This window comes from Crinia signifera, chromosome 2, assembly GCF_055691185.1.
Source record: "Crinia signifera chromosome 2, ASM5569118v1, whole genome shotgun sequence".
In the NCBI taxonomy this organism is placed as follows: domain Eukaryota; kingdom Metazoa; phylum Chordata; class Amphibia; order Anura; family Myobatrachidae; genus Crinia; species Crinia signifera.
Window position 1 is genome coordinate 48,912,187 of NC_139218.1, and position 24,478 is coordinate 48,936,664.

At 45.6% G+C, this 24,478-nt stretch overlaps 1 protein-coding gene and 1 pseudogene across 2 annotated transcripts; both read right to left on the reverse strand.

Annotated features, from left to right (window-relative positions):
- Nucleotides 1–1,974: 1,974 nt before the first annotated feature.
- On the reverse strand, nt 1,975–20,660 carry PRDX4 (peroxiredoxin 4). 2 transcript variants are annotated; one of them, XM_083171994.1, is made up of 8 exons: nt 20,343–20,660; nt 16,918–17,035; nt 15,824–15,940; nt 15,232–15,354; nt 6,940–7,070; nt 5,561–5,595; nt 4,900–4,946; nt 1,975–2,308 (listed from the first exon to the last, which is right to left on the reverse strand). In XM_083171994.1, exons 1-8 carry the CDS (start codon nt 20,569–20,571, stop codon nt 2,305–2,307), a joined length of 804 nt encoding a protein of 267 aa, XP_083028120.1. In that variant the 5' UTR covers nt 20,572–20,660; the 3' UTR covers nt 1,975–2,304. The 2 variants fall into 2 exon arrangements, with proteins under 2 accessions (XP_083028120.1, XP_083028119.1); XM_083171993.1 differs by lacking the exon at nt 4,900–4,946 and having other exon boundaries at nt 20,343–20,657.
- A 2,595-nt stretch (nt 20,661–23,255) lies between these two features.
- On the reverse strand, nt 23,256–24,097 carry LOC146058393 (GTP-binding nuclear protein Ran pseudogene; annotated as a pseudogene).
- Nucleotides 24,098–24,478: the final 381 nt, after the last annotated feature.

Here is a 24,478-nt window from a genome sequence, read left to right on the forward strand (position 1 = left end):
CTGGTATATATATATATATATATAGTATGCCGGCAGGCAACTCCAATAAATTAACTTAGGGCCCCATGCCCTCAGTAGTGACCCGCCCGCTGGCTTAAGTAATATGCGCTGGATAACCGCGGCACTGGGAATTTGTAGTAAGAAACAGAACAGACAGCCGATTATCTGTTAACGTTTCAGCCTTTTATCATTTATTTATTGTAAAGCTGTTTTGATAAAAGCCTGCAACAAAAGGCTGAAACGTTAACAGATAATCGGCTGTCTGTTCAGATTCTTACTACGGTCATTCAGCGTATATGTGTGGACAGAGAGAAGGAAGAAGGAGCGCACGATGAGCAAGAATATAACAGTCTTACTCAAAAATAAAAGCTCACATACATTACAATAAGGGTTCATCAGCATGGGACATAGCCGCTCCGCGCATACACATCAGTCACACCTCCTGACTAAGTCCTTGATGAAGAAACGCGTTGGGTTGGAGCTTCCTGACGTACGGTGTCCTGGTCCCGTCCTTTGTGAATATTGTGGAGACACTGCCGTTGATACCATCCTGCCGGTGTAATTGATTTCTGATGGTGTATGTGCTGTGCGGCTATGTCGCATGCTCATGAACCCTTATTGTAATGTATGTGAGCTTTTATTTTTGAGTAAGACTGTTATATTCTTGCTCATCGTGCTCTCCTTTCTCCACATGTTTCTGCTGGGGGTTGGGCAAACCACATTTGGAGTGAGCTGCACCTGATTATCATCTACTAAAATCGGGATGGACTTTTAACAAAATAGGACATAAATTATATATATATATATATATATATATATATATATATATATATATATATATATATACTGTATATATATTTTACACACACACACACACACACACACACACACACGTTTAGGACTATCTCTTTATTTGAAATTGCTGGGTCTCTTACAGCACCCCTTGTCGAAGTTGCTATTGCTCCCTGGACACATTCGGGTATGGTTCATATTACGTAGACACATGAAATAGGTCGGCAGGCTTAAGGTTGACAAGGTTGGAAGGTCGACCAGAGTTATTCATGGTTTTTTTTTATCAGTGTACTGCTACACACGCAATGCTTTGGGCACGGTGTCTCGCTGCGCTTGGCATATATTCTCCCTCTGTGCTCTAGTGGATGGAAGGGTATGAACTACCGCCTGTTTTTTTGTTGTTGGGGGTGGGGGAGTTTCAACAGAATATAGGAGTCTTTCCACATGGCATATCTTTCCACTTAAGTTCGCACCTGCGTAGAATGCAAGAGAAGTTGGAGGCGGCACCATCTGTAGAGGTCTCATCCCAAGCATACCTACATTCCTCTATGGACGTGAACCGGGGGGGGGGGAATGGTATAACTTCAAACCAGTGTACATAACACTTTAATATTTGGAGGTTTGCTTTTCACCCTTCACAGCATGTATTATGCCAAATTTAAATTAGAGAATGCAGAATTGATGTTTATATTATGTGGACTGACCCTTTTTAAATCCCCAAAATGGGGATGCAGTTAAAATCCCGGCGGTCGGGATCACGGCGTTCAGAATCCCGACTGCTGAAATCCCGACACTTTCTCCCTCCGTGGGTGTCCACGACACCCCTGGAGGAGAATAAATTAGTGTGCCGAGCATAGCGAGGCACCGGGCCCGCTGCGTGGCGAGCCCGCAAGGGGGGGGCGATCCACGTCCCCCCCTTGTCAGCATTTCAGCTGTCGGGATTCCGGCGTCGGGATTCTGAACGCCGGAATCCCGACCGCCGGGATTCAGTACTGAATCCCCAAAATGTATAGTGTCACAGTCATTACACAGAGGCAGATCCCTCTCCACATACTTAACTCATTTGGAATTCTAGAAACCAGGTATAATTCACACAGGTCCAAGAAAGGAAAACCAAAAAATAAAAAAAGTAGAATAGAAAGACCACCCATGAATATACAAAAAAAATACTTGGACACAACGTAATATCAAAATTCATAGAATTTTAATGAGCCATCAACCCGTTTTTAGCAGTACTCCATGCAGGTTTGGGTGTGGTATACGGTCCCAACAGTCGGGATCCCGACTGGCTGGACTCAGACAGCGGGGCAAGCGCAACAAAGCCCCTTACGGGCTCGCTACCTCTTCTCCCTCTATGGGGGTCGTGGACCCCCACGAGGGAGAATAGCCGGTGGCCGTTGGGACCCAGAGTGTCAGGGTTTTGACTGTCGGGGAAGTGTCCAGTACCCTGCATGTTTAGCTATTGTCAATGTTGCTTGTCGAAATACTTCAGTTTCCCAGCTGGGTCAGGAATTATCTAAAAGAAAAAAAAAAACACATGATGATTAATAAAATAAAACTGGGTACAGTGTCCCATAACTTATGAACAAGACAACTACAATGTAGAGCTATGTAATCGGAAAAGTGCATGTAAAGAAATTTTACCAAGTCACCATGCTTAAAAAAAAAACAAAAAAAGGGCATGGCTTTGCAGGGGATGAAGCTCCAGCAAGGCCAAAACCCCATTTCACCACCTTGGGGACATGGCCAGAGCTCCGAGCTGCTGACCATGTCCCATCCCCCTGTTTGCCATAATAGTCTAGCACCCCCACTGCAGGCACTGCTGGCCCCCGGCGGGACTATTCCAAACCTCCCCCCCCCACCCCCCCCCCCCTGTGAAAAAAATCGGGACAGTTTAGTAAAAAGGTTAAACTATTAACAATGGGAGTAGGAAAAGCGGAGGTTGGTGTGCCACAAGTTACTTGCCTAAATGCTGGAGTAAAACCTTGCTGTGGTCTCCGGGGGAAGTGATTCTGCATACAGACGCTAACACCGCATGCAGCACATTCCCTGGTACACATAGTTTCCCGTTAGGACGGGAGACTGCTTGCTTCATTTAGAACAGGCATGTCCAACGTTGGCCCTCCAGATGTTATGAAACTACACATCCCAGCATGCTTTGCAATAGTTTTAGCATTCTCTAATAGCAAAACTGTGGAAAAGCATGCTGGGATGTGTAGTTTCACAACATCTGGAGGGCCAACGTTGGACATGCCTGATTTAGAGCAAAAGACAGCTGTACATTCTACTAGAAGTTGCCCTGCAGTCTAAATAAAATTAAATAAAAAAATAAAATGAAAAAAAAGGGGCGCTTTTGGAGCACTCATTACTGAATTACATTTTGACGCACTCCCCAAGGGCAAAAAATAAAATGTACAATCTAGTGTTCTATTATAGCAAAATCGCACAGTGTATAGTCAATATCAGTGATTTCTGGGCTCTGGAGAGTTCAAGGGAAATTACAGTCAAACTCTTACCTTGTATGGACCATGAGAAAGACTTAGTTAAACATGAAATATACTGTATCAGACATTATGGAGGTTCCCTTCCCCTATTAGGGTGTTGAAAAGAACCAGGCAGCACTCAGTCAGACTTCAATGGGCAGTATTCAATGAAAAAGTTCTCCGTGCATGGAGAGCGTTTTATTTCGCTCTCCATGCACTCTCCGTGTTCCGGAGGGCTCGCTGCCACTCCTGCTCCCTCTATTCAATGTGGTTAAGACTCGCCGCCACTCGCGGCGAGTCTTAACCCCTGCAGGGAGCTTTCAGGGAGCCGGAAGCAGCCAGAGAGATTAAAGTCTCCCTGGCTGCTCCAGAGGACTGTGGAGGGGAGGGGGGCTCTCCAGGACCCAGGCTGCACCCCCCTATAGCCAGCGGGGGACCCAGTATTCACTGCACCGTTCGTGCATAGTTACGTTCGGGTGCAGTGAATATATGAATATCTAATGAGCGGCTCGAGCCCCCTGCTGGCTGCACTGTGTAAAAAAAAAAAAAAAAAATTGTAAAAAAATATTTTTTTTTAAATTAAATATATATTCATGTGCTATAAGCACATGAATAAAAATAACATGCCCCTTCACAGGAAAAAAAACCTGATTTTTTTACACCAAAATTTAAAAAAAAAACCTTTACGTTCAAAAGTTCACATTCCAGCTCTCCATCAAAAGATGGAGAATTGCTACACGGAGAGAGACGGAGAAAATCACTTAAAAAGACGGAGAATATTTCACATTGAATAGGGTTGCTCGCTTTTGGAGAGCAAAATGCTCCGTCCAAGGCAAACAAAGCACAAATTCTCCACAAAACACGGAGAACTTTTCTCATTGAATACTGCCCAATGAAGTGCAATGTAATATATACACACACACACACACACACACACACACACACACACACACTAATTAGGCCAATTGGAAGTTTACAATTTAATTACTTTTAAGGGAATGTGGGGCAGATTTATTAAGCTTGGAGAAGAGATAAACTGGAGATAAAGCGGAGAAAAGGTAAAAGGAGATAAAGCACCAGCCAATCAGCTGTGTTTGAAAAAGACAGTTGGGAGCTGATTGGCTGGTGCTTTATCTCCTTTTACCTTTTCTCCACTTTATCTCCAGTTTATCTCTTCTCCAAGCTTAATAAATCTGCCCCTGTGTCACCAGGCAAGAGCATAGATTGATGTCCTCTATTTAAATAGCAAAACTGTGCAGCTAAATGAAAATCCCATACAGCTAAGGTTTTTTTTTTCCTTCAATTAAATTACTTCCCCCTATTTTCTCCCTTGTACATAAATACTTATATAGAGGCAAATAGAATTATAAAGGATTCACAACCAACTGCATTTTCCAGATTCTTTGCCGAAATGGGATCAAACAGACATTTCGGGGAAAGCTCCCTGTTTTCATCTGCACCTTGAAAATGGGAAGCTTTCCCCGAAACTTCGGTTTGATGTTGCACCTCTCGATGTTCTTTTGAATATATAAAAAAGTTTTCTCAAGTCTGGGAGTGGAAGGCACCCTATATATAGTTTAGCAATGAATCTAGGAAAAACTATGTGTTCTAGAAAGTTACTTACAGTTCCTGCCTTGGCCACCATACTTTCATAATATCATCAGGTCTGATCTAATTTAAACAAATGTAGTACTTTCAGAATGAATTATAGATAGAATGTGACTATAGTATAGTACAGTGGTTCCCAAACCCGGTCCTCAAGTATCCCCGACAGTGCACGTTTTCCAGGTCACCTGGCAGATGCACTCATTATTCAGTCACATTTTAAAGATCCACAGGTGGAGTGAATTATTTTGCCTGTGATTCTGTGTGGAGACCTGGAAAATGTGCACTGTTGGGGGTACTTGGGGACCAGGGTTGGGAACCACTGGTATAGTAAATAAGATTTCTGTAACATTAACCAGCAGCATAGGGGAATAGTCAGTTTGATATGCCAGAGCAATTTATTAGTCAAGGATTACTACCCACCCATGAATGCCCAATACTAGACTGAACCTTGCGAGGTAAAAATCTGCAAGATCAATGCAAACTCAGGTAGTGGTGCGGAAGGGGTCCCGCATCCAAATCCCGATTTACATGTTTTTTTTTTTTTTGAAAGAAGGATATTTAATTGAATAGCCTTTTCCTGCACAGCATATTTTAGACAATAAGCAATTTGTGTTTAATTGAATATCTCCGGGAGGCGGGAAGGAGGAGGTTTGAAACACTATAAAAAGTGTACTTACGGTTTCACTACCAGGTTTCCACCCTGCAGGGCAAACTTAAGAAAGAAAGAAAAACCCAATTAGCCACAATGCAGAAGATTATACATTCAGTGATTCAAATGCAAAACAAACACATTACATACAGGGTGTCCCACAAGAGAACAGACATGGACCAGTCTTTAAAATGTATTGCATTTCCCATTCTTTGTTAGTCAATGTTTGTCTCCTTTTGCAGCACATTGATCTCTTTGGGCATTTTTAGCCTTTGTGGATAAATGGAAGTCTATACGTGCTTTTATCCTAAATAGACATGGCAGAAATGTGGGTGGGCACTGACGTCATGTGAAGTCAGCCACCCGCATTCGCAGGTGCTCCCCCAGCATTTTCATGGGTGTGTCCATAGTTTGTGGGCACGCCCATAAAAGGCTGGACGGACCCCAGTGACCGCCCATCAATTTACGAACGTCCTGCAAGATTGAAACCCACCCATGTTACTAGCTTATCTAGAATGGGTGCCCTTTAGCTTTTTGGGGTGGAGCTCAGGCTCCAAACATAAATCCTCAACGCAAAACCAACTTTCACAAAATAATTCATAGTGCTGTATACAGCTTCCCAATCATTCAGCAAACCTTGTCAAATTAAATGTTCCCAGGGAGTCTTCGTAGTCTCCAACTGCACTCCTAGAGCAGGGACCACCAGCACATATACTGCCTTACCACACTGAGAAGAGGAATGGGCCACCAAGGAGAAGCAGAAGTCTCTGTGCAGCTACAGTATTAACATATACATTATGGCTGCCATGGAGAAGAAAAGTTAAGTCGTCTCCACATTACTGCTCTTGTACCATATGTGAAAACTATGGGAGGCATCCTATTAGAAACAGTTAATAGGTTCGCCACTGGGTAGCCTATTAGCTCAGATACCCGCTGTTATCTGGCATTATGATCTGCCTGCCTGAGGCATGAGCAGCATAATCCCCAATAAGCAGCCACCAGGACCCAAATTGCAGATGATTTGATACGGACCATTGAGATATCCACCAATTCTTCCCATATGGCTCAAGGGCTAATATGATAGTGGCTTATGGGGTAGCTTTATTAAGCTCTGTGCAGTGATAAAGTGCCTGGTACTTTATCACTGGCCAAAAAACTCCTAACTGTCAAATTGTAGGCTGGGTTTGAAAAATTACAGATCGGAGCAGATTGGACGGGAATAAAAGGTACCAGCCACTTTATTTGGCTCAGTTTCTCAAGTTGGACTGAAACAAAGATAATCTATAAAATATGTTCTTAATAGTGAAATCAATATAACATTTATAAAACTGCCCGCACATATAGTTCCAATGCATTTAGGCAGCAATGCTATCCACTGTGACCAGAGTTAGACAGCACATCACTTACCTTCCCCATGTTTGTCTGTGTACTGGAATGCTTGGACAAGACGAAGAGTCTCATCTACAGATCGCCCAACAGGAAGATCATTCATTGTAATCTGCCGGAGGACTCCCTTGTCATCTATTATGAAAAGACCTCTAAGAAAAATAAAAAAAATAAAATAAATAAAGGGATTTTTGTAAGAACTTACCGTTCGAATCCCTTTCTCTGATATGGTCCTGGTGACACAGCTCAACACTGGGATGTAGGAGGGTCCGAAGGAGCCAGGCACCTATCCTAAAGTTTTAGAGGGTAGGCTCCTCCCCTACTGCATCCCTGGACTCTTCAGTTCATCTTTCAAAGCCACTGGAATACATTAACTCAGTACAAACGCCTGCACATATTATATGCACATTTTATAACAGAAACTGTTAACTTTTAACCATTTTAACATGAACATCATGAAACTTCTGGCATACTTACTGAGCGTAAGGGAGGGATCGCTGTGTCACCAGGACCATATCAGAGAAAGGGATTCGAACGGTAAGTTCTTACAAAAATCCCTTTTTCTCTTTCAATGGTCCTGGTGACACAGCTCAACACTGGGACGTTCCAGAGCCGGTCCTTTGGGAGGGTACGCTCAGGTCTGCAGCTCTCAGCACTGCTCGCCCGAATGATGCGTCCTCCGACGCGAACTCATGGAATCTATAGAATTTGGCAAATGTGTGAACAGATGACCAAGTGGCAGCTCTGCAAACCTGCTCAGCTGTGGCCCCATGTCGAACCGCCCAAGAGGTGGCAACTGACCTGGTGGTATGCGCATTTATTTTGGCCGGTACTGGTCTACCCACTTTGGTGTATGCAAAGGCTATCACAGACCGCAACCACCTAGCAATAGTCTGCTTAGATGCAGGCCAACCAATTTTGTGTACGTCATACAATACCAACAATGTGTCAGTCTTCCTGACACTCTTCACTCTGTCCACATATATGCGTAAGGCACGCACAACATCCAAAGTTCTCAACTTGTCCCTTTTCTTAGAACCCTCTGGGGGTTGAAACACAGGTAGAACTATCTCCTGATTTAAATGGAAGGTAGATACCACCTTCGGTAAAAACTGAGGCACTGTTCTTAAAACAGCCCTGTCATCATGAAAAATTAAGAAGGGAGATTTACATGACAAAGCTCCCAATTCTGAAACTTTTAGCAGATGCTACTGCTAACAAAAACACTAGCTTCCACGTGAGAAACTTAAAGTCAGCCGACCTTAAAGGTTCAAAAGGTGCTTTTTGAAGGCATTCCAAAACCAGTGATAGATCCCAAGGTGCTACTGGTTGCTTGTATGGAGGTTTCAACCTGGATACTCCTTGTAAAAAGGTTTGAATTTCCGGCAAAATGGCTATCTTTTTCTGGAAATAGATGGACAAGGCCGAAATCTGCACCTTCAGTGACTGAAGGCTTAGGCCCGATGAAAAACCATCTTGTAAGAATTCCATCATTCTTGATAGCTTAAAATGAGATGTATGAGCCTTTCTTCTCTCACACCATCGAATGTAAGTCTTCCAGACTCTATAATAATTTGCCGAAGATACAGCTTTTCTGGCTTTTATCATCGTCTGTACTACTGCCTCAGAAAACCCTTTTCTTTTCAAAATGGTGGTTTCAATAGCCAGGCCGTCAAAATCAATCGATCGGAATCCAGGTGATTGAATGGGCCTTGTCTTAGAAGGTCTGGTCTCAGAGGTAGTCGCCATGAGTCCACAGACAACCTCTGAAGCCTCGAGTACCAGGACCTCCTTGGCCAATCTGGGGCCACTAAGATCACTGGAACCTTCTGCCCCTGTATTTTCTTCAGAAGTCTCGGTAACATTGGTACTGGTGGGAATGCATAAAGGAGATCTCCCTGCCAGTGAATAGTCATGGCATCCACCGCCTCCGCCAGTGGATCCCTCGTTCTGGCATAAAACCTGGGCACTTGACGGTTGACCCTGGATGCCATCAGGTCCACATCCGGGATTCCCCACCTCGAGGTGATCTGGTGAAACACCTGAGGGTGTAAGCTCCATTCCCCTTCCTTGAGCTCCTCCCTGCTCAGGAAGTCGGCTTCTATGTTCTCTATTCCTGGAATGAATATAGCCGATACAGCTGGAACATTCTGTTCCGCCCATAGGAAGATTCTGGACACTTCCCACATGGCCAATCTGCTGCGTGTACCTCCCTGGTGATTCAGATACGCCACAGCTGTGGCATTGTCGGTCTGAATCCTCAAAGGGAGGTTCTGTAACCTGTCTCCCGCCAAGGAAATCACTTTCCAGACAGCTCTCAGCTCCAAGATGTTGATCGGTAACGCTGATTCCTCTGCCGTCCACAAGCCCTGAAGCCTGAGATCCAGGACTACTGCCCCCCAGCCCCTGAGACTGGCGTCGGTAGTTACTACCAACCAGTCCCAGGTCTGTAATGACCGACCCCACTGAAGGGAATCTACTTCTGTCCACCATTTCAAGGATTCCTGAGTGTCCGAAGACAGCACTATCATCTCGGATTTCATGGTCAAAGTGTTTCCTGACCAGGCTGACAAAATGTTCCATTGGAACCTCCGAGAGTGGAACCTGGCAAATTGAAGCGTCTCGAATGACGCCACCATTTTCCCCAGGAGCTTGAGGCACCTCCATACTGAAATGCTCTGAGCCCTGAGAATCTCCTGGACTAGGGTGACCAGATCCCTGGCCTTTATCTCCGGGAGGAAAACCCGATGAAGATGGGTGTCCATTATAACTCCCAGGAATTGGAGTCTTTGTGACGGTACCAACTGAGATTTTTGCAAATTTAAAATCCAGCCGTGAGCCTGCAAAAAACTGATGGCCTCTGCCAAGTGACTCTGCAGCATGGCTGCTGACTCCGCTTTGAACAGGAGATCGTCCAAATAGGGTATTACTGTGATTCCCCTGAGCCTCAGCACCGCCGCCATCACTGACATTATCTTTGTGAATACCCTTGGCGCGGTTGCTAGCCCAAAGGGTAACGCCCGGAATTGTAAATGCAGGTCTCCTATGGCAAACCTCAACAAGGTCTGATGCTCCGGGTGTATAGGGACGTGCAGATATGCGTCCTGGACATCCATGGACGCCAAAAATTCTCCCTGGTCCAGACTCAGGAGTACTGACCGTAGAGACTCCATTTTGAAATGGTCTACCCATAAATGAACATTTAGAGACTTCAAATTTAGTATTGGTCTGAAAGACCCGTCTGGTTTGGGCACCAGGAACAGCGTGGAGTAAAAGCCTTTCTTCCACTCTGTCTTGGGGACTAGTGTAACCACCCCTTTTTCCAAAAGGGAGTGCGCTGCTCTCACAAGAGCTGTACGCAGCCGTGCCTCCTTTGGTAAGGATGTGGGAATGAACCTCTTCGGAGGTGGCCCTCTGAAAGGGATTTTGTAACCCTGTGTTATGATGTCTAGCACCCAGGCATCCTGGCCTAGAGAGGCCCAAGCGTCCCTGAAGAGTGTGAGACGCCCGCCCACTTTTGTCACTGTCGGGCAAAGCCCCTGACAGTCATGCAGAGGGTTTATCCTCTCCTTTATTGGCAGGCTTCTTGTGAAAAGAGCCAAATTTTGACTTTTGTGTCTTGCCTCTAGAGGGCTGAAACCTTCCCCTGAAAGACTGTCCTCGAAAGGACGCACCACCTCTAGGGGAGGGCCGAAAGGACGGCTTAAAAGCAGAAAATCTGGATGTCTGCTTTGCTGAGGAGGCCGGCAGGAATGTACTTTTGCCGCCTGTGGCCTGTTTTATAATCTCCTCTAATTCGGTACCAAAGAGTACCTTTCCTTTGAAGGCTAATGTTTCCAGAGCCTTCTTGGACTCATTGTCTGCTTCCCAGGCTTTAAGCCAAAGCACTCTCCTGGCATTAATGGAGACTGTGGACACTCTGGTTGCCATTTTAATAGCTTCCTCCTCTGCTTCAACTGCATATTCTGCTGCTGCCTTAATCTTTTCTGCAAGCAGTAATGCACCCGGGTCAGCCTGCAGCATGGTGCATAATTCACCAGCCCACTCTATCATGGCCTTAGAAACCCAGGCTGAAGCAATAAGGGGTCGTAAGGTAAACCCCACCCCTTCAAAGATAGCCTTGAGGTTTCCCTCCAGCTTTTTATCCACAGAATCTTTAAAAGCTGCACCGCCTTGTACTGGTAATACAGTAGCCTTGGACAAACGTACCACTGAAGCGTCCACAACTGGGACCCTTTCCCAGAGCTCCGCATGAGACTCTGGCATGGGGTACAGACTAAGGAATCGTTTTGGCATCTGAAGCCTCTTATCAGGAGTTTTCCAAGCCCCTTCTAACAATTCCTGTAACCCCTCATCTGAAGGAAAAGTAACAGCCTCCTTCCGCTGTCGCTTAAAAACACCTTTAACAGGAGTCTTATCCTCCACAGTCAGCTTTAAAGCCTGCTTCACAGCTACAATGAGATCCTCTATACCAGCAGCAGAGTTCTCTTCCAAATCATCACCCTGATCCCAGGGGATGTCAGTATACTCTCCTTCCTCTTCATCTACCACAGTAGTTAAAGCATAAGACCTTCTAGGGGTCCCTGCCACATCATCCATTTTGTCCAGCATTTCACTGAACCTGTTAATCCCTTTTGCAGTATCCTGCATCACCTGGATAAGTGCAGGATCTGCCTGGGTAAGAGGCAAGGAGCCAGACGACTGCTGAGATGATGGCATAGGTCTCTGTGATTCTACCAGCCCATCACTCTGCCTGTCCAAAAGCTGCACCAAAGCATTTACTGACCTGCCTAGGGCCCTGGCCCACGCAGGTTCCATCTGCTCTGCCCTATGGGGATCACTGCCCATGGGTCTCACATCAGCGCAAGTAATACATAAGCCCCCCTTGGCCATCTGCTCAGGGACAAACTTTTGTGTGCAAACATTGCACGCGCTCAGTGCATTAAGGGCTCCCTCCCCCAAAACCACAGCCTGATGCTCAGACATGATGCAAGTGATAAATGTATATCTATCAGTATACACAGTGCAAACAATGTACAAGCGTTTATACAGAGCAATGCACCCAGTCACTTATCGTCTGTTGGTTTCAACTGCGGGGAAGCGATGCCCAGGAAATCCAAGTCACTCTGCCAGGATCAGTAAGCCAGCTCAGCTCCGCTGCAAGCGTTCTGAAAGGCGCCAAAGTCAGAGTGAAGGAAGAGACCACAGGTCCCTGCTGCTGCGGGGTCCGTGACCTTTTGGCGCCAACCACCCCCAGCAAGCCGCTCCTTAGGTAGGATTTCCTAGTTCCAGTGTCTCCCCCTCAAATGGGGATCACTTGGAACATGCCTGTCACAACGCTGCTGTCCTCTCATCTAGGAGCTCAGCGTGTAAGCTCCGCATAAAATGGCCGCCGCCATCACGGAGCGCCTGTCCCCCATGATCCCCACCTAAACGTGGAGCCGGTTTCAGGGTACTCCGGAGCCCAGGCAGCCTTTTAGAAAAGGCTATAAGCGCTGCACAGGGAGACCAGACAGTGTCTCCCCTGTGCACAGTGAGCTGACAGGACGCGCTTCTGTCAGCTCCTGCTGCGCAAGCAGTGTGAGGATTCACTATGAGAATCCTCACACTGTGCCTACCTAGCTAGGGTAAAAGTTAATAAAATAATAAAAATCCCCTAACTACTCTAATTCTTCGGCTGCTCCTGCAGCCCTTTAGAATAGCACCCACTCCAGTGGGCACCTAACACGAACTGAAGAGTCCAGGGATGCAGTAGGGGAGGAGCCTACCCTCTAAAACTTTAGGATAGGTGCCTGGCTCCTTCGGACCCTCCTACATCCCAGTGTTGAGCTGTGTCACCAGGACCATTGAAAGAGAAAAAAATCAGTAGAAGGCTCACCATTTAGTGATGACTGGAGCAAGTAGGCATGTGTAAATATAGGCTGGAGACACACAAGTATAAAGGCTCTTTTAAATACATCTAAAGTCAATTCTTCTACAAGATCACAGAGATAATGAAAACAAAAAAAAAAAAGACAGCCCTGGATAACCGGTGGCTCACCAGCTGTTCAGAGACTGCCATTAGGGAATGCTAAAACTGTGACTGCGCATGCTGGGATGTGCAGTCCCACAACAGCTGGAGAGCCACAGATTGGCCAGGCCCGCTCGAGTGGGATGGTAGCATGGACATTCAACAAGCAATTAACCCACCTAAATATGTGGCCTGATAGGGTGGCTGGTAGAGTAAACCTCAAACTTATGAGCATTTGTGGAATTAAGAGAGAACTAGAATACAGGTTGAGTCTCCCTTAACCGTGTATTCCAAAAACCGTGGTTTTGCAGAATATCTGCTTTTTTTCCGTTTCTTTTGTCCGCCCCCTGCCACATGTTTTATACTTCCCTTTCTGTCCACGGCAGCCATTAGAATCTGTTTCAGCGGCATCCCCGGTCCCAAGGATTCATTGCACAGGGCCTTTGTGTTGTAAACTGCGCAAAAATGCTCGTGGTCCCGAGCATGTCGGAGAAGGAATACTCAACCTCTATATACATACTCAATGAATTTTATTTCTTTATTAAGAAACTATATATATTTAATATAATATAATAAAGTTTGCCTAAGCTGCTTGTGAACAGCTGTAATTCACTTTAACATACAATTATATAAGAGGTTTTGCATGGATAGATCAATTAGCACCAATTAACTACTAGTTGTAGTTCCGAATATTAGAACCAAAACATTAATTCATGGGCATTTTCTGATGCTTTTCCATGGTGATAAAAAAAAAAAAAGGCATAATATATCTGCTTGAAGCTATACTACAGGTTGAGTATCCCTTATCCATAGTTTCCAGAATGTCATTTTTTTTCTTTTCAGTGCCTGAGATAGGACACAAACTTTGTTTCATGCACAAATAAAATATAATTGTGTATTTAATGTGTTTAAACATAAATGCAGGATACCTCAATGAAATATAAAAATTACAGAATAATCCACTATACAAAATTCTTCTGGTCCCGAGCATTTTGGATAAGGGATACTCAACCTGTATTATAGACTGCACATCTGCCCAGGATTAGATAAATAATATGTTAGGAATAGCTTCAGTTTAATCAGGTAGTGAGGTGCTCAAGGTAACTGAGTAGCCTAGATTTAATACAGTATTATTTTGTAATTTTAAGAGCCAGTACTCGATTTACATTGATCTTCAGAATAGGTTTCTTGGAAAGCTACATGTCACAGTTACTTTTGCATATATAAATCTAATTTAAAAAAATAAAACAGGACAATAATTAAAGTTAGGTTAAAAAAAAAATAAAAAAAAAATATTTGTTGTGCCACAGAGGTCTTAACAACATTATAAAGCAGTGTCAAAATGTTGGCCGTCAGAATAAGTTGTAGACAACGGCCGATGTCTTATGTACTGTACACACAGGGCGACGGGCTTAAGCAGGATGGCCCAGCACACATCGCGTTACACCCCGCGATGAAGTGTGCAGAGCAATCGTGCCGAGCGGGGCTTTGCCTATTGTTTATAGGCAAAGCCCCACGATCCAACGGGGAGAGCCAGTGCAAGCACTGCTTTTCCCTGCGGGTGATGGAGACGTGCGGGACCACATATTGCCATCGCTGCATCGTACACACTATTAGTCGAATAAAGGAATCTCACTCTGTGTACACACCATAAGTGTTAAACACAATACAAAAAATATGGGGCTTTAGCTGGAGGGGCTTTCCCAACAGATCTCAGCACAGCACAGACAAGTCAGCTGAAAACGAGACCAAGCACTGCCCTAGCATTGGGAATGGGACAATAGCATCATTTGCTAGTGCAGGCCTGTCCAACCTGCGGTCCCAGCACACCCTCCCAGTTACCGGCTAGTGAAGAACGCTGGGATCAGTTAGACAGGACTGCACTAGTGGTCAAATTTGAGAAATCAGTATCTGCAAAACTCCTTTCTTATATACAGCACATTAGGGAAACTATATCTAATTGTTAAGGACAGTAGAACAGCAATATCCAAGGGAATTATTGTAATTAACTAAAGCTCTCTTTAGAACCCTTGAGTCCAAGCAAATATCTGTCCGTACACTTTTTACAGTTGTTAATGTAACGTCAGAACAGAAAGCAGTGGATGAACACATTATACATTGATATAGTATCAATATGTCAATTATTAGCGATTTAGAATATCATGTTAATGGTGGTGAAAACACTTGTTAGGTCTACAGGTAGCCAGGCTCAAAACCCCAGCCTCACATATGATGCATGGAAGCCTGGGGGAGATACTTTGTATAGTAAACCAGGTATGTGAATGCACTTAAAATGTACAAACCGGAGCGTGTGACCCTGGTCCTCTAGGTATACACCATAGTCCTTTGAAATCTGATGCGTTAAATCGGATAAAAGAGGAATCTTCATGGGCCCAAGCCCACCTTGCTTCCGTGGAGTATTTATCCTATCAGAAGAAATATGTATCAAAGCTCAGATTCTTAAATCAGGTTTATACAACCTATACCCTTGAAAAACCACCCCCCCCAAAAAAAAAAAAAAAAAAACACAGATCCTGTACCACCTTGCCAGCACATAAAGGTTCATACACACCTTAAATAGGAAATCTAATTATTATTATTTTTTTTAACACAGCATTTTGTATTTGAACTTATATAATAAATGTGAGCGATACTGACATTTTTTAAGCAGATATTTTGCACCTCTCTCACCGAGATGCTAACACTCTATTTTGCACATCTCTCAGATGTTGGCATTTTTAGCGGATATTTTGCGCATCTCTCACAGATTGGCACTCAAAGGGTTAAATCATTTATGACAAGAGCACTAACGCTGACACAAGAGGTTTGTATTCATGATCAGGAGGACAACATGACTAAACAAAGAGAAAAATTGTAGTGTATAGAGATACAAACCATGCCAAGTGTGTAAATTGAGAGTCCACTGAGCAGGCTACAACTTCAGTATTTATCGATCTGAATTCTTCTATGCGGTCGCCAAACGCAATAATTTCAGTTGGACATACAAAGGTGCTGGAGACAAATGGGGAAAAAAAAAAAAATCCCATTAAGTAGCAGTAAGAAAAACAGATTTAAAAAGGTGCAGAGAATTTGTACATACAGTGTTAAGGTGCATACACACTGAGCAATTTTGCAAAGCGTGTATGCACAACGATATCGCCAAAATTGATGGGCTGAAAAATCGCTTAGTGTGTACACATTAAGCAATTTTCACACTGCCCAGTGATTTTTTGCCACTGAACTGGTTTCCATAATAGGACGCTATGGAAAGCCGCTCAGTCTGCTGGTAATACCACCAGATGAACGGCAGCCACCGGCAAGGGAGCGCGCAACAGCACTCACAGCCTGCCCATACACACGGGCGGCTTTAAAGCTGAAATCAGCTCAAACACTGGCCCTGAGACCAGCAATTATAGAGATTTATCCAGCATGTTGGATAGTAATTTCCAGGGCGATAGTGACTCGCAGGGCTGTGCATCGCTATAGCCCTACACACGGAGCGATGTAGGTGCATTTTCTAAGTGATCTAGTGAGAATATGCCTGGGTATTGCTACCTGTGTAGGCCCCTTTAGACCAGTAGCAAACAAGACAACTACCATAAGGGAGTGGTAATAAACCAGTGTCATTATTGGCTTGCAACGAAAAGGTGGAGTAGAGGGATACTGGAATTTCAAAAAAGGCAGTGAAGAAGGGTGCCGGATGACTGACAGACAGTCGAGATTACGACAGTAATTACACTGATGTCGGAATCCCGACTGTTAAAACCCCGAAATACGGGCAGCGGCTATTCTCCCTCGTGGGGTTCCACGACCCACATAGAGGGAGAATAGAATAGGTGGCAAGCCACTGTGCCCGCAGCGTGGCAAGTACAGCGAGCCGCAAGGGACTTCGTTGCGCTCGGCCCAGTTGCGCTATAATAATACACCCAATGAAGAAAGGGGCTTACTTTAGAAATGTATACAACAAAATAAAATAAAAAAATACTTACAAATCCAAAGGATAGAAGAAAAAAACTAAGTATTTTCCTTTGTAATCTGTAAGTTTCAGTTCTTTGAACTCTCCGTTTATCACTGCTGTTCCTTCCCAGTATGGCGCTGGCTTGGAAACTAAAAAGAGAAAAAACAAATTGTGTTAAGTTCTTAAAGAGCTTTATATACTATGTAGTACAGGCATGTCAAACTCGGCCGACTACTTTTGTGGCCCACAGGTTGATTGGTTGCCGACAGTGACAAGAAGCGCTGGCACCTGTGAAAAGCACTGCCGGGAACGGACTTCAAGGGCTGCTAAAGAGCTTGAGGTTTCTTCTGAAGCCCGGTCCTAGTAGTGCTTTGCGCAGGTGCACGGGTGACATCACCGCGCACCCGCACACTGGCGTTAGATGTACATCAGGTGCCAAAGGAATGCCAAATGAGTCGGTGGAGGCGGGCAGTCGGAGCGGCAGAGGCGCTTATTTCTGGAGGCTAAGGGCAGAGTGGCAGCGGCGCTGCAAAACAGTAAGTGGTGCAGTTATGGTGAAGTGGTTGGTTGGGGGAGGAAGGTAACACTCAGTGACCCTCATTGTAAGGTTGGTGGGCATAGCTTGCTTTTGTGGAGTCAAAATCATGGCCCTCCAGCTGTTGTGGAACTACACTTTCCAGCATGCCATGCCACAGATTTTATATCATGGAATGCTAAAACTGTGGCAGGGCATGCTGGGACATGTAGTTCCACAACAGCTGGAGGGCCCTGAGTTTGACACAGCTTGTTATTTGTGGTGTGTAATTTAGGGTGTGTTAGGTGTCAGCTGACATTCCCTGTCAGGATGTGAATTTCGGGCACATTCCATGAGTCAGAGTGCAATATTCAATGTTAAATTACGCAATGTGCAGCGAATCCTATTTAGGATTTGCTGCACGTTCGCAAGGTTCCGGAGGGCTGGAGAATTCGCTGCACACCCTTGCAGTTCCTCTTCCCTGCCTGGGGTGTCGCTGTCTGTGCTAGAAGCACTACAGCAGTATGGTCTGTATATCGGCACTGATATGCAAACCAGACCTGTGCTAGAAACACCACAGCATACAGCGACACCCCAGGCAGGGAAAAGGAACTGCATGGGTTTTCAAAGATGGCGGGTGCTAGAATGAACACTACATGTCGACTTTTTTAATGTGTCAACCTGAGCCATGTCAGCCTTCAGTGGTTGACCCAATGCATTTCAACCGGATATGGGTCGAGCAGTACACTGATTTGGATTCAAAGTGGTTTTATCTCAAATAGGAGAAAAAAAAAAATAAACCTTAAAGGTGCCCATACACTGCCTGCGATGTCTCTCAGCAGTGTATGGACACCCGATACCTTGCAAGCCGCCGGGACCTTCCTGGCGGCAGGGACAAATGCGATCCGTTATAATGGATCGCATACGTCCCAGCTTCCCGCCCACCTCGCCACCTGGAGGAATGGGTGGTCGGGCGGCCTGCCAGTCCGACCACCTGGTTGGGTCCGATGCATACGGGACCGCGCATCGGACCCGACGGCATGTCAGGGAGAGGCTATTTGGTCCGATTTAACGGGCGGATTGTTCACAATGACCTTTTCAGGTCAACCTTGTGTGTGCTAACCTTTCATACCATAACCGTATGTAGTAGCAAGGTGTGCAGATGCTCATTGCTTCCGTTACTCAGTTTTAACATTCAGTAAAATAATTCAAATTCTTTTTTTTCCAGTTCTACAATAAACCTTTTACAGAAGGCAGAGCAAGAAATCAATTGAGGATTATTTGAGCCGAAGAGACCTTTCGCCTGCATGCCAGTCCCTCCAAGCTCTAACAGTTATGCATTACGTGTCCTTAGTAGCGAGGGAATATCTCTAGCAAGCTTAAATAAACAAAGCAAAACAGACAGGCACCTCAAGGGACACCACGTCGGAACTCAAACACAGAAATCACCCGTAAAAGAAAATAGGTTTCCAAAGTTTAGGGGTTTGGGTCTCTAAACAACCCAAAATAATGAGAGTTGACCTTTTCCCAGTGTGAAACAGGGGGATTTATTCCACTATAGGGATAGGGCAGGCTATACTGTACACACATTGCCCCAAAAACATGCACATTAGAACTCTCCCCTGTGTTGCTGCAAACTAAAGTGTACTGCTCATAGTACCACAGCTAACATCCCAATGGCATAAGAATAGCACAATGAACATAAAGGAATCCAACCCAAATGCTTTATCCTTTGTTTTATGTATCATTCAACAGCAAACGGTGGTCTATATGTACTGACGGGCCCTCATACGCTGGGATTCTTTACACAATATGTCACAAGATGCACAAAGTGACACAAAGGGGTCGATTCAATACTGTGTGCAGTGAATAACTTCCGGAACCATTCTAAATCAACATGCTGCCAAGTTGGAGAATGTACCTGCGGGTGTTTAGACGCAAGTACCAACGTTTTCCAACTCAGTGCCCCGTGGCGATGCTGTTGGCGCCGCGCTATGGCTTAAAACAGCATTATCAGTCTAGTTTATAGTCGTATTTCTGCCTGCACTCCAGGAGGAGTGTGAGCAGAAATCCACTAATTGATTGCAGCACGTGGATAAGAATATCTGTGGGAGCTCCCTCCTGGCGCTATTCACTGTGCGCAGTATTGAATTGACACCGAAGTGACCGAGGCGAGTAACGTACCAGCAATGTAGTCACACTGCAGATACAGCTTATGGCATACTCTAGAGAAGTCAGACTTTAACCACACAAGTACAAATTACTACGGGCTGTCACATGAGGAACAGCCGCAGCTGAGCATTATTCAGAGATTCAGGCTCACACACAGATAAGCAAATGTCGCACAGCCCAGTTGGCCAGTGAACACCAGCATCGCAGTTACTTAAGCAAATTATACAAATTTCAAGCAATTGACGCTCGTGTCGTCAGCAGCTCAGCCACACAGCATCTGGCATAGCGAGGGCGCTACTTGGCCCAAATGAGGGCACAGCAAATCTAAAACTCAAAAAGGACACATCTAACATCTGTGCACATGGGTTACAGTCTTTGGACACAATCAAAGTCACAATAATTTGCAAACCAAGTCAAGTAAACCCATTGAAGAGGCAGGAAAATTCCTGGAGTGTCTTGGGGTCACCGAAGAACAATTTCGGAGAAAATAACATCCTAAAATCATTTTAAAACCTAAATAGATATATTTTTTTTATTTAAAATATTAAATTCAAATAACTGTATGAAAGGAAGAAATTACAGGACACAGACATGCACACAATAAAGAAACATTGATCAGAAGCTAGTAGCAGAGCAGCAGCTGTACTGTGTCACTGATGAGCATGTGCACCAATGGGAGAAGCCCAGCGCAGCACTAGAGGAAGGGAAGAAGGGGACAGCGGTGGTGGCTGCGGCAGCATCGCTCTCTGTCAAGCGGAATTATTACCCACTTTTGGCCTTGCTGAGGTGCAGGGAGTGGTCGGACACCGGCACACGGGTCGCCTCCCCGGGGTACACCTGTCCTCCAGCGTAGAAGTGACACTCGCCGTCCTGACTGGCCCGGCCAGGCCGAGGCTGCTCTTTATCTTCCGGTGCAGAGGAGGTGGCAGCGGCCGCCTGCAGCACTGCAAGGCAGAGAGCCAGGAGCATTGTGTGCCGGCGCTGCTGCTGGGGCTCCATCCTCTGCTAGAGACACGTACAGCGGCCTGCGTGTGACCGACAGCCGGACACTAGTGTGCGGGAGCAGGAGGCGGGAATCCTGGAGGAGAGAGAGATATGAGGGAGGGGGTGGTGGCTGCAGGGAGGGGCGCAGATTAACCCTACAGCACTCAATATTTGTGTATATACAGTATATATATATATATATATATATATATATATATATATATATATATATATATATACTGTATAATTTTGTCTATATTATATATAGTGACAGGTGTGTTGGTAACTGCTCACCTTTAAAAGCATAGTCTGCTGTGAGCTTTATACAAGATAGTATGCCTGGAATCAAACATTAATGTGATAGCTATGTGTATTGTAGCTATTTTGAGCAATATTGTTTAGTTTGAAAAAACTCAGGAGCCCGAGGTGTGCTCCCTACCACCAGTGCTGTGCCTAAACACATGCAAAGGGGGCCGTGCGATCGAAGTGGGCCATCTCCCGAAGGAGACGGGCCCCGTGTTTCCCCTAACCCCTCTCAACCTTAAGGCCGAAGAGGGGAAAATAGGGAACGGTGGGTCCTCTTCGCCGAAGCTTAGAGAGACCCTCATTCCTCAACCCCCGGAAGGGTTAGGACGGTGGGTTCTCCGCACCCGAAGGTTTGGAGAGACCCTCAGTAGACTTCCCTCCGCCTTGCGGCTCGGGTCGTCCTCGGGGGACCGAAGCTCTCCTCAAAAGGCGAGAGCTTCGGCACATTGGGGAAATGGAAGGCCCGAAAGGGTCGACCACACTACCCCCAAAAAAAGTGACAAAACTACAAAAAACAAGGAACGTGAAAAGTGACGAACGTGAGAGGATACCCTAGCCAGAAGGCCGGGGTGGGGGTGTGAAAAATTGTCCTACCCCATCCAAAAGGACGAGGTAAGGACGTGAAGCGCTACCTGAAGGGAAGTGCGCAGTGCAAGTGCCATACTAGTGCATGGTGATTTTGGGATCACCCGTGCATGTTCGGCACCCCCGAGTTTCCCCGGGGGCACAGTGCAGCCTCGGACTCCAAGCAACCGACCGATCAGCGTCCGACCAAGGTTTCTCTGTTCCCATCGTAGGGCACTTTCCAGCCCCTGGCATGGGAATGGTTACTCCACTGGGCTTTTCGACTGACTCCCTTAGGGGCTGCGACCCCCTCAGAAAAGCAATCTACTCAGTCTCAGTGTTTCTCTGATCCCAAGGTTAAGGTACTAAGCTGGGCCTTTCGTGGTCTCCCCATCAGAGGCTACGAACCTCTGGAACAGGAGCCATCTACTCAGTCCCAGCCTTTCTCCGCTCCTTGGGAATGGATACTAGACTGAGCCTTTCGTTGTCTCATCCTTCGGGGGCTACGAACCCCGTCAAGAGAGCCAAACTACTAGGCCCAGTGTTTCTCCCCCCTCTCACCAGTGGGTTTACGGAAACAACACCTCCTACCACTGGCAGAGGTGAAGGTACTCAGCCAGACTTTTCACCACTCCCATTTTGAGCAATAGTGTTAGCATACCTCCCAACAGTCCCGAAAACCGCGGGAAAGTCCCGGTTTTCGGGGACATTCCCGTGTCCCTCCCGCAGCCGGCAGTGTCCTGCGGCGAGGGGGGGCTGTTGGGAGTCCCCCCTGTCGGCTGCTGAGCAGCAGGGAATAAACGCTGTGAGCACGCGCACAGCGTCTATTCCCGCAGCCAGGGGGCTGGGGGCATGGCTAGAGGCTCACAGAGCCTCTGGGTCATGCCCCCATAGCGGCAAAACGGAGGCGTGGCCTCGCAGGAGAGCCACGAATACAGGCCACGCCCACAGTGGACGATCAGACCTGGAAGTCGGATGTGACGTGAACCTGATTGGGCGTGCAAGCTCCTGATCACCATGGTGATCTCCCCTACATTACTAGTTGATATGCATCTCGGCTAGTTGGGGACAGAGAGACAGGATTGATAGGCACTAACCTTGTGCATTACATTGATTATATAAATTGATGTCATAAAAATCTGTTAGAGCACATTTAGGAGCATTCTCCATTGTATACGTGAACAAACTCAAACGTATTGCCAGCGATAAATGCACCTTTAGATTGGGAATTTTAGGGAATATTATTTGCAGTCCCAAACAGCTAAATACGCAGGTCCAAAATATAAAAGATTTATTAATACTCCTTTTACATCACCACAAAAACCCAGGTCAGCGGGGGTGTAAATGGGTCAACCCGTGTCCCTTTACATGGGACTTCTACCCAGGTCCTGGGTTGAACACGGCTAGGACCTGGGTAGAGGGCAGTGTAAATGGGTACGCCGGGTCATCCATCCCAGCTCCCGTTTTCATCAATGGGGGAATCCGGACCGCAGGGGGCGCACACAGCAGGGAGGAGGTGAATGGATGCCTGTGTGTGGCATCCATTCACCAAGGGGGCAGCCCAGCAGCTTCCGTCTACACTGCGGGTTAGCACCGCAGTGTAAATGGTGCAGATCCCGGATCCGACCTGGCGTGGATCCGTGTTCCAGTTGCCGGGTCGGATCGGGATTTTTGGTGTAAAAGGGCTATTAGTTTCTCAGAACTGCCACATTCACTATGAAGCCCATTCATCTCCTTCCTTCAAGATTAAAGCATATGTTCCGCTCAGCTAGATAATAAAGTGGCAAACACGCTGCACCACTGACATCACCGGACAGATTCCTATAAAACTAGACTTCTGACTCCATCTTCATTAACCTCAGGTCATCACCTGGCAGTGCTGTAGTCTGAGCAACCTGTAGATCGATTTCCTACTGTGCTGCCAACGCAGGATCCATAACCACTTCCGGTGGTGCAAGAGCAGGGATGGCTACAAACTCAAGGTTAGGCTCACCTATCAGCTTCCTGGCAAGCCAAAGGAAGGGTTTTCCTAAGTTGTAGTTACTCTTTGCAGAAATGTCGTAGTACTGAAGGTTCTTCTTCCTATGAAAGACCATGGACTTTGCTTTAACTTTTCTGCCCTTAATATCCACTTTGTTGCCACACAAGACTGTAGGAATATTTTCACATACACTTACAAGTTCTCTGTCAGTTTGGTACATTGTTGTATGTAACATCAAACATGATAATGGCACACTGAGCTTGGATGTAATAACCATCACAGAGACCACCAAACATTTCTTAACCAGCAGTATCCCACACATTGAATTTAATTGGACCTCTGTTAGTATGGAAAACCAAGGGATGGACTTCAACACCAAGGGTGACATTTAATAGGATGAGAGATTCAGAAAGTGAGCGATTTGGTTTGATTTTGCAGTGTGAATGATTGCCGATTAAAAAAACTGGAGATTTGTTACCAAATCTCACTTTCTGAGTCTCTCACCCTATTAAATTTCACCCCAAGTGTTGCTATGTATTTCTTTTCAAACTCGCCAGTCAAGTGATGTTTCACAAATGTTGTTTTACCCGTACCACCATCACCAACCAGAACAAACTTAAACTGAACTTGAAGTTCTCCTTGGGCTGCCATGGTATTTTAGCTTCCAGAAGAGTCTGTGAGACAGCGAGAGAAAATATGTTTTTAATATATGTATGTGTGTATAATTACAACTATAGATAGACACTTCTGAAAAAAAGCTTTAATTTCATGCTTCATAAATGCCACTATGTCCCAAATTATTCTTTACTTTGTTTCCTATTGTACAAAAATGTTGCATATTTCCTATAAACAAAACCAGCAAGTAGCAAATTTGATCACTACTAAGTAACATAAAGGTGGCCATACATTTAAGATCATAGGCTAGACCAGGGGTTCCCAAACTTTTTTGAATCACGGCACCCTAGAGCATCAAAATATTTTCAAGGCACCCCTAGGCCTTCTTATAAAGAAATTCACTAAAAAATATTAAATGAAGTGCATTGTGTTTATATGTCCCAGTTATCTGCCGAG

What these genes read in the sequence shown, in the direction of transcription:
- PRDX4 (XM_083171994.1), bottom strand. Translation starts at nt 20,571, where the DNA reads ATGGAGCCCCAGCAGCAGCGCCGGCACACAATGCTCCTGGCTCTCTGC. An exon ending in CAATTTACACACTTGGCATG is followed by an intron (nt 15,355 to 15,823) that starts GTTTGTATCTCT and finishes TTCTTCTGATAG; the next exon opens with GATAAATACTCCACGGAAGC. An exon ending in CACAGACAAACATGGGGAAG is followed by an intron (nt 5,596 to 6,939) that starts GTAAGTGATGTG and finishes TTCTTTCTTAAG; the next exon opens with TTTGCCCTGCAGGGTGGAAA.